The sequence below is a fragment of the Myxocyprinus asiaticus genome, chromosome 49 (genome assembly GCF_019703515.2).
Source record: "Myxocyprinus asiaticus isolate MX2 ecotype Aquarium Trade chromosome 49, UBuf_Myxa_2, whole genome shotgun sequence".
Taxonomy (NCBI): domain Eukaryota; kingdom Metazoa; phylum Chordata; class Actinopteri; order Cypriniformes; family Catostomidae; genus Myxocyprinus; species Myxocyprinus asiaticus.
In genome coordinates, this window is record NC_059392.1 from 6,968,979 (window position 1) to 6,981,280 (window position 12,302).

A 12,302-nucleotide genomic window follows, 5' to 3' on the forward strand; every position below is an offset into this window, starting at 1 on the left:
CTGACTGGCTGCATCTCCGCCTGGTACGGCAATAGCACAGCCCACAACCACAAAGCACTGCAAAGGGTGGTGCGAACTGCCAGACACATCATCGGAGGTGAGCTTCCCTCCCTCCAGGAAATATATACAAGGCGTGTGTGAAAAAAGCTCGGAGGATCATCAGAGACTCCAGCCACCCGAGCCATGGGCTGTTCTCACTGCTACCATCAGGTAGGTGGTATCACAGCACCAGGACCCACACCAGCCGACTCCATGATAGCTTCTTCCCCCAAGCAATCAGACTTCTGAACTCTTGATCTCCCACGATCAAAATACATCAGCACTGCACTTTATTACCCTTACTCTTATATCTCACAACGGACTGTCATAAATTATATTATTATTATATTATATTCTCTCTTAACAACTGACTATCAACCGACAGCCTGAATGTCAATACAGTACAATACTGTACATTCTATATATACTTTTTTATATATTTTTATTTTTTATTTTTATTGAATAATGTGTATCTATATAGTCCGTATTGTATACTGTACAGTGTATGTAATTATTTGTATATTGTTGAGTGTAATTATGTGTATATCAGATGTTTAAATTGTGCTGTGTTAATTTGATGTTATTGTAAATTGGTATATGTCTCATCACTGTCACGACTGAGACTGTGTGTTGATCGGAACTGCACCCAAGAATTTCACACACCATTGCACTTGTGTATATGGCTGTGTGACAATAAAGTGATTTGATTTGATTTGATTTGAGAACAACTCACAAGAGTCCTTGATGTCATCTATGATTGCAAAGATCTATGATTTTTATGGTTAGCATATATTTTTACAAAGAAGGTCAATTAAAGAGGAATATTATTCCGATACTGATGTTTCCACAAGTGGAATCAGAAAACTCAAAAAAAATCATAGATCTTTGCAATCATAGATGACATCAAGGACTCTTGTGAGTTGTTCTGTGATGCCGCTAACTGCTAACCTCTCATAGCAAACACAGCTAGACATTTGCAGTAGCTAAAATGCCATGGTGAGATACGTCCTCAAATATCAGCTCTCACACTGCACAAATGAAATGACAGAACCGTCTCATAGTTGACAACAAGAAAAAAAGGCTTTGGAGGGAATCAGACATAAGGGCAAGTAAAGCTGTCTGTTCTCTACTGAACGACAATACAGAATACAAATCGTCTAAGCATAAAACTGAGGCCTCATAGAAACACTTTGTTAAACGTACATTTTGAAAAAAGATTTGTATGCCACAGTTTCCCCTTCTGTCACTCACTCGACGTTGTGTCAATGTAGTGACACTAGGGGTCGCCTTTGGAGAAATGGACCTGTGTGCAATGGGCATGCAGCCGCTGGCTTCTAGACAGGACCGCGACTGTGTTGGCACATCAACTGCCTCGAGTTGCTGGCAGTATTGCTCGCACTGCGGAGGCTTTTTCCATTGATCCGGGACAAGCATGTGTTGGTCCGGACGGACAACACAGTGACAGTAGCGTATATAAATCACCAAGGCGACTTACGCTCACGTCGCATGTCACAACTCGCCCACCGTCTCCTCCTATGGAGTCAGCGGTGACTGAGGTCACTGCGGACCACTCACATCCCGGGCAACCTCAACGCCACAGCAGACGCACTGTTGTGGCAGATGACGCTCAGGGGAGAGTGGAGACTCCACCCCCACGTGGTCCAGCTGATTTGGAGTCGGTTCAGCAAAGCACAAGTAGACCTATTTGCCTCCCGAGAAACCTCCCACTGCCCCATCTGGTATTCTCCGACGGGGGCCCCCCTCAGCCCAGATGCGCTGGCACACAGCTGGCCCCGGGGGCTGCGCAAGTATGCGTTCCCCCCAGTGAGCCTACTTACACAGACCCTGTGCAAGGTCAGGGAGGATGAGGAGCAGGTCACCCTCGTGGCCCCGTATTGGCCCACCCAGACTTGGTTCTCAGACCTCACACTCCTCATGACAGCCCCTCCCTGGCGAATTCCCCTGAGGAAGGACCTTCTTTATAGAGGCAGCTTTATACCCTGAAGTGGCGTCGGTTTGCAAATTGGTGTTCTTCCCGAGCTGAAGAAACTCAGAGATGCGCAGTCGGGTCAGTGCTTTCCTTCCTGCAGGAGAGGCTGGAGTCTCCAAGTCTCCAAATGTGCTAAAGCATCTCCAAACTATTTAAACAATAATTGTACATAGGAACTACTTATACATGCAAATACAACAATGACTAAAGGTATACTTTCTCTCCAAAGCATGCAGGCATGGGTAACGAGATCTCATTCAGTTCCATTCTGTGTCATTTGACTCATCATTGAGTCTGTGTCATGTACTTGGCATCATCTAGTGGTGGCCACATTACAGTGATCGATCTTCTCTGCCCATATTTGGATGATTTCCACCTCTGGTTGCAGCGATCTCAATCCTAATAAGATTGGTTTAGCGTTCCATGATACTGGACAATGTATTACATCATTTCCGATGAAGTCATCTGATCCACGAAAGCTAATGTGTTTTAGCCAGATAGCATATTATGACACATGGCTATTTGATCAGTTTGATGATTTACTGATTGCAATAACATGTGCAGTGCTAAATTATTAATAAATGATGATCAAAACTGAACACTTTTGATTTGTCTGCAAATTTTAAAGCACTTGTTCACTTTTGTTAATAATGCCTAGGTGCATTGTAAAGTAGAGCATCTAAGCTTTAAAACAATTCCTATTTTGTGTTGGACAAGACTGTAGTTATTCATATTTTCATAATTATTATTTTTTTCTTGGCAGGCCCACCAACAGGCCTATCCGAGCTTAAAGAGTTAAAAACCTAATTTATTTGGGAGAAAATTAAACTCACTTTTAACGCCACACAGTGGCCATTTAACCTCGGAACTGACATGATATGTGTAAGGAACCACGTAATATCATGTATCAAAAATGTCAGGCTCCCACAATGGGTTATGCATCCTGTTTCATGTTGAATTTAAGGTTAGTGACAATCTTCAGGCAGCAAACTTGTCAAAAATAAATATTGTATCATTACAATGATTCTCTAATTGTTTTCTTTGTCATATCCATTGCATGAGTCAATTTTAAGATTTACTATTTGTTAACAAGATTAAGACACTCACTCCCACTGACGTTTTCTGAACGACCGGTCTTGGTAGCCGGTCTCTCGCACTGTGTACCTGACCAGTTCCCAGAGCACCTGTGAATAGAGAAACAACAAATATAAGTGAGAAATAGCAGGTATATGCAGTAACATTTTTTTACAGTTTTGGATTAAATGTATACAAATAGAAGTTTTAAATGACCACATTTGGCACATAGGTTTATCACTCTACTTTTCCATTATTATATGATAAACACAGAATGCATCATAAGGAGAGGAAAACAGTCTAGCTGAAAGGATAAATAATTTTTTACTTAAGACACATACAATGTGTGTCTGTGTGACATGTGACTTCCTGAATCCAAACAGCATGCATCCAGAACAGAAATCCCCGGACATGAGAGATTATGCGCTTATGAAAGAAGGTGGTGGGAATGAAACTGTGCGTACAACATTTAATCAAATTTTCTGTGGACAAGGATTCTATTTCCTGCAGGAGAGTGCATGTGAATGTATAGCTGTCTGAAAGAGGTGACAGAGAGCATTCAGAATATACTGTGGTGGAAACATCGTGCTATAGATAAAGTTAATTGAATTGACCACTTAAACATAAACAAAGCTTTAAAGGTATAGTTCACCCAAAAATGAAATTCTGTCATTTGTGTTTTTTTATTTTTATTATTTATTTATTTTATTTATGCTTTATTTATTTATTCATTTATTTCCCTTTTTGTAGCTTGAAAGCCATGATCATTTTGAAGAGTAATTTTATGAAAAAGAGCAGCATAATGATCCTTCAAATATTCCTTATGCCTTCTACAGAAAAAAATAACATCATACAGGTTGAGTAAATAATGACAGAATTTTCATTTTGGGTAAGTTATTCCTTTATAACAACCAATCTGTCGCACAGAGGGTGCTGATGGACAAAAGAATGAGAGATAGCACTTTAAATTAATGTCCAATGAGAAAAAGCAGAATAAAACAACAAAGAGAGAAGCAAGATTGAAAAATAACGAATAATGGAATTTATGAACGTCAAAGCAGAAGAAGATAAATAATGGATAATAAAAGAACAAATCAAAGAGAAGTTGTCCTCCACATGTGCAAGGTTGTAATTACCTATGCATATTAAACAATTCCAATCATGTCAAACATACAAATGAAACACACACTGAGAAACGCATACCTACGGCATGGTGCGGAGAAATGGGAGCGTGTCCAAAAAAGCGGAATGCAGTGCTCGTGAAACGTACTCTTGGAGTGCGCGACAGTTAGCGATGTTTGTGCGTTGGCGGCATTTACGGCCATGCGGGAACGCAGTGGATGGAATCATGGGAATGTTCAGGAATGTTCTGGAAGTTGAATAAAGCATGAGGACCTACTTGCAGTGGGGTTTGTTATAGGCGGTGAGGGAACAAATGCCCTGGTTCTGACAGTAGTGATCACAAGGGTTAGCTCTCTCGTCACACCTCTGGCTTTTAAACTCGGATGGGCAACTGAGGAGAACGCAACGAGACGAAAAGAAAGACGTGAAGAACATAGAAAGAAAAAGAGGTCTGAAACACACATACATACTGCTAAATGTGATAACAGCAAAGACTTAAATGAAGATAACGGCATTGTTGTATACAGTTCATTGGCCATATGCAACTGTGCAAGCAGTATGTTATGATACCCATCAAGTTAACATTTCAAATAACCTATATATGATATACACTGATGAGCAAAAACATTATGACCACTGTGAAGCGAATAAAGTTGATCATCTCCCAACAAGGCCACACTTCAAGGTCTGAGTAGATTAGATGTTAAGCAAACAATCTGTTCTTGTAGTCAACATCTTGATAGCAGGAGAAATGGGCAGGATTAAAGACTTGAGCGACTTTGACAAAGGCCAAATACCTATGGCCAGATGACTGGGTCAAAGCATCTCTGAAACATCAAGGCTTGTGGTGTGCTCCCGGTCAGCCTTGGTGAGTACCTACCAACAGTGGTCCGAGGAGGGACAAACCACAAACTGGCGACAGGGTGTTGGGCGCCCAAGGCTCATCAGCACGAGAGGGCAACGAAACTGGTTCGAACCGACAGAAGGTCTACTTTGGCACAAGTCACAAATATTTTAATGACGGTTACGGGAGGAATGTTTTACACCAAACTGCGTATGGGGCTGAGTAGCTGCAGACCGGTCAGAGTGCCCATGATGACCCCTGTCTTTGAAAGCGCCTACAATGGGCATGCAAGTGTCGGAACTGGACCTTGGAGCAGTGGAAGACTAATGTGTCCGGCAGTTCATGTGGAAATCAATTTGACACACGCTACCTACCTAAACACTGTTGCAGCCCAGGTACACTCCTTCATGGCAATGGTATTCCCTGATGGCTGTGGCCTCTTTCAGCAGGATAATGCACCCTGCCACACTACACACATTGTTTAGGAATGGTTTGAGGAACATAATGAAGAGTTCAAGGTGTTGCCCTGGCCTCCAAATTGCCCAGATCACAATCCGATTGAGCATCTGTGGGATGTGCTGGACTAACAATTCCGATCCACGGCGGCTCCACCTCGCAACTTACAGGACTTGGAAGGATCTGCTGCTAATATCTTGGTGCCAGATACCACAGGACACCTTCAGGGGTCTTGCAGAGTCCATGCCTTGGCAGGTCGGCACTGTTTTGGCGGCACACGGAGGACCAACAGCATATTAGACAGGTGGTCATAATGTTTTGGCTCATTGGTGTATTGATAAAAAAAATTAAAATAATAATAATAATAATTTAAGTGTATGGACCAACTTAACAATACATAGTTATAAAGCCTGTGCATCTGTGTTTTGAACTAATTCACTGAAACTGCTTGTTCAAAAGAGGTATTTCACAATTATTATTTTATTTTTTTCAGATTTCAACTTTATTGCTATTTTTTTTACAACTGGGGTTTCCAGAGACCCTACTAAAATAACTGTATGTTTAACATATAGCTTAATGTTACTTAAATGTAGCTTCGCAAGAAAATAAGGCGTAAAACGAACCTGTCAATTTGACACACAAATATAACAATAATTATAATGCTTAATATTGTTTCGCAAACAAAATCATTGTGAATCTACAGTAAATATTCAAGATATTGCCAAGCCCTCCTGCTATACAAGACAAACTCACTTCTGTGGTCTGCACAAGGTCATCTGCATGCAAGACAAAGGCAGATCTTTATTTTTAACTCTGTTTATAGCATGTCTTGCAGGAATTATTCAAATCAAAGTCTACTTTTCAAGTGATGCAAACCACACGCATACATGGACACACTCATTTAATACACAATAAAGAGCATCTCTGGAGACTGAAATTGCAAGCGCATCTCATCCATTGAAAAAGCTCTTATGAAATGCTGCTTGAGAAAGCAAATGAAAAAGTGAAGGAAAAACAAAGGACAAAGAAGTTTTTGATGGAGTGATGTGAAGTCAAGTAGGCCTATATGAACAGGACGCACATTGTCTTGTTGTTCATACCCTTATTTTTACAGGTAATCTCTGAACGTCTGGTCACCACCTGCCCGTCATCATTACCAACCATTCACCTCTGACGACAAAGGAAACATACAAGACTGAGTCATCTGCATGCAAATTGATTAGTTCCTGAAGGGCACAATGCCATTGTCAGACTGTCAATGGTGACTAAAGATGAAGAGGAACTCGATATGAAGACTTTAGGGTCACAGTAAAACCCTTTCAGAGATTTGAGTCCATCTTCAACAAAATCTTCTTCAATAATACGCAAAGGAAGGAAAGCAACTGGGGCGTTTGTTTCACTTTCTATTAAAAAAAAATACAACAACAGTTGGCAGTATACTGTTCAGTATTCAGTAAGATGTAAGCTACTATTCCTTTCCAAAAATTGCCTTATTCTTCTTGAAAGTGTAAGCATTAAGGTGACAGACAGGTGAAAATATAGTCTAGTAGAGTTTATTGTATGTGGAAGTGGACGGTGAAAGCTAGACAAACTCTTCAGGCAGAAAGAAAGAGCGCATCCACTGCCATATTCAGTCCCATAATATCTGTCATCAAACACACACTGTGAACAATGACTCTACTACTTTGTCTCTCTCTCTTTTGCTGTTCACCTCTCAGTTTCTCTATTCCCTTACAGATATTTCAAGCAATGGTGGTGTTTGTTCAAAAGACAAATCTATTTCTGTCATTGTAGGTAAAATGGATTCAGAGTATACCGCTATCAGTGGAAAAAGATTCAGCTTCAAATGGGTTCATATTTCTCTTTCAGCCCCCTTAAAGAGGCTATATTCTCCACTTTTGCGGTTTTTGCCCTCCTGAATTCTACATATATAAAATAGTCATAATTTAGACCCTGTTTTACACCTGGTATTAACATCCATTTTGGGCAATGGTATCACAAGTGAAAAATGCTAAATACGGTGTACACGTCCATAAAGTTTTGTTTCACTAAAACCACATTTGGAGGTAGTCTGAAACGCATGTGATCACATGTGAAAACACTAATCCGCCCCAATATGTCACGGACTGCATACTCACCTGTCAATAATTCTCTCTGCTAAAACGAGTGTTTTAAACTTGCCTACTAAGAAAACAATCATCCAATCGAACATTTTGGAAAAGTCAATACTTTATGGAACTTAACCTTCTGAGACCCCATGTCCATGCGTGGACATTACGTTTTGGCTTCGCTATAGGCTTAGCATAATTTAATTTCATTTAAACTGACTGCTCTCAGTTCAGGAGACTCTAGGCTGTCATTAAAGGGTTAAACTTTCAACGCACCAAGTCATGTGACAAAACAACATGGCGCCAATCTCAGCTGAGTTTGTCTTTGGGAGAAATAGCAACAAAACCTCATTACGTTTTTACATTGAAACCTGTTTGAGTAAAAAGAGTAGTGTCTAGTTTCATCCGATATGCTCTTTTAAAAATTTCAGTGATTTATTGCGAAACGGCACGCTGTTAAACACAATGACCACGTACGTGGACTATATGCTCATTTTCCTTAAAATATCCTATATTCACTGTGCATTATCACAATGGGAATCAATAGATGCATCCAAAAACTGGAAAACTTTTGCTTTCAGAGGCTTTTTATAAGGAGTTAGAATGAAAATAAGGTGCATTTTAAACTGTTATGAGACCAGTGCAGACAGACAGCACATTGGAGGTTGTCATTCCCTACTTAGGGAGAAAGGGAGCAAGAGAGAATCCTATAGCTTTCCTATGCAGTCAGTTGCATTCAATCCTAACATACAGTCAAAAGTTCAGTTTCAGGCTGCAGATGATGTTTGGACCACTCAACATGTTTGGCAGACATGAGACAATGGTAAACAGTACATAGATTCAGAATTTTTCATGCAAATTTTTATTTTAATATGGTTGGCAGTGACTGGATGATGCTGGCCATTACATATGCCAGGGGTGTCCAAAGTCCGGCCCGTGGGCAATTTGCGGCCCTCCAACTGCTCTGATGCGGCCCGTGAGAGATTTTAGAAGTAGAACAGAACTATGCCCACTATGGAGAAATTATATGAAACTCATATTCTGGGCACTGGTGCCGCTATCACATACAGCCACTATTCATAGTGCATCATCTCCACTAGTGCATTCTGTGCTGCCGCCATCAGTATCATCCACTGGCAGAGTTCAACGGGAGTTTTGAATGCCCCTTATTTCCAAGGATGAAGTGCCACGCAGAATGAATGATGCATTTATTAAAGGACTGGCATCAGGTTAGATACTTTACTCATGTACTTGTTCTTGTTAAAATGTCTGTAGAGGCTATAGAGTTTATTGAGCACGCACAGAGATGCGCAAACTGAGCATACTCTTCCAGGACGTCCTCTGTAGCACTGGGAAGTATAATCAATTGGTTTGTTCTAATATTTCACTGAAACAAAAAAATAATTCAAGGGCTTCCCAGCGCCATTTGAGAGAGAACACACTGAAAGAGAGAGCGCTTAACACACTTGCACATCTGTGCCCGATGCGCAAAATCCTTTTGATCAAATTAAAATCGCATTTGTAACGCAAGTACAACAGAACAGATGCTATAATTGGATAGCTATAAAGAGCAATTCCTTGAAAAGTAAAGAGTAATTTGTTGCATCACTTTATAACAGGAAAATGTAATCTGATTCTGACTATTGTGATTTACTTACAGCAGACACTTATAGCAGCTCTATATGTGCTTAATAGTGCCACTGAATGGACATCAAAAAAGATAAAAATGTGAATAAGTGATTATAATACGTTCTATAGGACACATCACTGTTCCATTATAAGTGTTCTAAGTGAGTGAAATACCCTATCCTTTATTTACATGTAGGGCCTACACAAGCATACCATAGATCACAAATTATGATTAAAACTTGCATAATATTAAGTGTACAATATAAAGATGATGCATATTGGCAATCTAGTAGCTTCTAGCCCTTTTTAAAAAAAATTATTACAGGGATGCGGCCTGCGGCACCTTTTTCTGCATTTGGCCCCTGACCGAAAAAGTTCGGACACCCCTGACTTATCCTATTATATTTAATGCTAATTTCTGATGTAATGTCTGTACCGTCTCAAAACCATAAATAACCAACACTCTTGGAAACATAATAAACAATAATAAAAAAAAAAAAATCTGACTTTTTATAGCTTGGTATTATTTACAATTTCACAACTTAGTCCCGCTGTCCACATATGTGGACATACATTTTTAGGAGAACTATTTATTTTTTTTTTTTGCATGTTTCTTAGCGGCTATGAATTACAAATCAAAAAGGGGATGGAAAATGCACACAGCAGTCATGCTCACATCTCAGGAGGTTAAGATAGAACAGAAGTTAATATAGGAGCTTAACAAAAATAACAATGAGCATTTTGCTCGCAACCTCACATTTGTGGTAATATAAAAAACTGGAAATATATTTGGAATCAGTTTTCATTTGTTTTCTTTCTTTTTTTTTTTTTTGCACATTTTTTGCACTTAATCAACATTAATAGGTCTATAATCCAGAAATAACACTCTGTAGACTAAGTAGTGATGATATCACAGACCCTCCCATCGAAAATGTATCAATAATTGTCACAAGAGATGCTTTTATATTTACATAGTACATTGAATTGAAAATAAGTACCACTGCGCAATGTCTTGGAACATGTGCATAACCAACCAATCCATGCTTCCAACTTCTATCAAAGATTATTTAAGAATATATGCCGTACATTAATGGGAAATCAATGGGAAGGGTGGAATTGCATTAGCATATGACGTGGGCTGGACTCGAACCTAGAACTGCCACTTGGAGCGCCACAGCTGTAATATGTTGCAAATATGTGCGCAATTGCTGTGCCATGGCAAAGCACCCATAACCTCTTTTTGATTTGGTTTTTAAATTATTTACACCATCTTTTTCTCTGTTTTTCTTTCTATTTGAATCCTGTGCTATCGTCTGCTGACTTCTATCATCCATTTCTCTGTCTACTATAAAAATATAGAGGTCGATATAACTGGTAGATTATGGACCCCCCGCTGTGATAATTCACTCCTTTGCTACTGTATAATACTCCCTCTCTCCTGTTCTTCTTTAAAATATATTCATCCTCCTGACTCATATGAGCAGAAAAAAATCCTATAAAAGTGGGCGCTCTCGATGCCGGAGGGAGCAATTTAAAATGAATGAATCTAAATAACGACAGGCAATTTGTTGCCATAGAAAGCTATTAAGAAATTACTCACTGACAGAATGGCAGGCCCGTCTCCGAGTCGAGGTGGCAGGTTCCGCCATTATAACAGTATCCATCGCACAACTGACAGCTGGCTGCGATTCTGCCGTTAGTACAGCTGCAAACACACAAACACAAACAATATGAATTATATCACCGTGTAACAAATGTTTAATTTTTTTTTTTTTTTTGGTTCCTTGGTAGTAAGTGTTATTTCTTAATTGCTTATGCCTCAAAAGTATAGAAAATGGCTATTATTGCCCACAAACTTTGCTTTTGTGACCAGGACAGTGATATTTGAAATGTACCTATTTTCCAGAACATTCCAGATAGATTCAGTGCTAAACTTGGAGTAACTTCTAGAACTTTTTAGAACTTTCCAGTAATATAAATAGTAGAATAAATACAGGGGCCTTAAGCCCACCAGTTCAGTTTAGTTCCAGCTGCCTAAGTGGATACATATCTGCATTTTTCTGAGATGGCATCAAGAGGCTGCAAGCATCCGGCAGATGCATTTTGCTATGTCTGCGGCCAATTTATCAAGACAAGAGCGAAAAATTAGTCTGTGGAAGCATCTGCTAAGATGTGTGAGGCCTACAAGGCATATTTCAGCATGCCTGCCGGGGATCAAGACAAACCCTGGTCACCTCATTTCACATGCGAGCACTGCAAAAAAACTCTGGAAGGTAAGATGGACAATTGTTGCTCGAAATTTTATGTTATAAAATGTGTTAATTTTTAAAATTGTAAAGGTTTTTAATTTTAAAATGTTTTTTGGGACGCCTTTGGGACAGCAGGGAGACCAAGGCGCACTACCACAGGTGGGACTGGCCACAGCGGACCGAGTTCTCTGTGGGGAGGAACAACGTCAAGTGGGAGCCACTGGTGGACCCCAGGAAGGTGCTGATGCCACCATTGCACATCAAATTGGGCCTTATGAAACAATTTGTCAGAGCTCTAGATAAGGCGGCCTTCAAGTACCTTCAAGAATTCTTCCCTAAGCTGTCTGAGGCAAAGGTCAAAGCCGGAATCTTCGTCGAACCACAGATAAAGAAGATCCTGGAGCGCAATGAATTTCCCAAGAAGCTCACTGGTAAGGAGAAAGCAGCTTGGAACAGCTTTGTCGCAGTGGTTCGGGGCTTCCTGGGCAATCACAAGGCCGAAAACTATGTGGAGCTGGTTGAGACTCTGGTGAAGAACTACAGCACAATGGGCTATAGGATGTCCCTCAAAGTCCATATCCTTGATGCTCATCTTGATAAATTCAAGGAGAACATGGGAGCGTACTCGGAGGAGCAAGGCGAGCGCTTCCATCAGGATACACTGGACTTTGAACGCTGCTACGAAGGACAGTATAACGAGAACATGATGGGAGACTATATTTGGGGGCTGATTCGTGAAAGTGATTTACAGTATAATCATAAATCTCGAAAAACTACTCACTTCTAAATCT

At 40.1% G+C, this 12,302-nt stretch overlaps 1 protein-coding gene across 1 annotated transcript in view; it reads right to left on the minus strand.

Annotated features, from left to right (window-relative positions):
• Window positions 1-12,302, minus strand: part of LOC127438065 (low-density lipoprotein receptor-related protein 1B-like) — a 308,837-nt gene that overhangs the window by 7,358 nt on the left and 289,177 nt on the right. Inside the window, exons 85-87 of the mRNA XM_051693349.1 lie at window positions 10,863-10,967; window positions 4,503-4,616; window positions 3,137-3,213 (exon numbers count right to left, since the gene is read on the minus strand). Coding sequence (XP_051549309.1) covers window positions 3,137-3,213; window positions 4,503-4,616; window positions 10,863-10,967 — 296 coding nt within the window. The remainder of the gene's footprint in view (window positions 1-3,136; window positions 3,214-4,502; window positions 4,617-10,862; window positions 10,968-12,302) is intronic.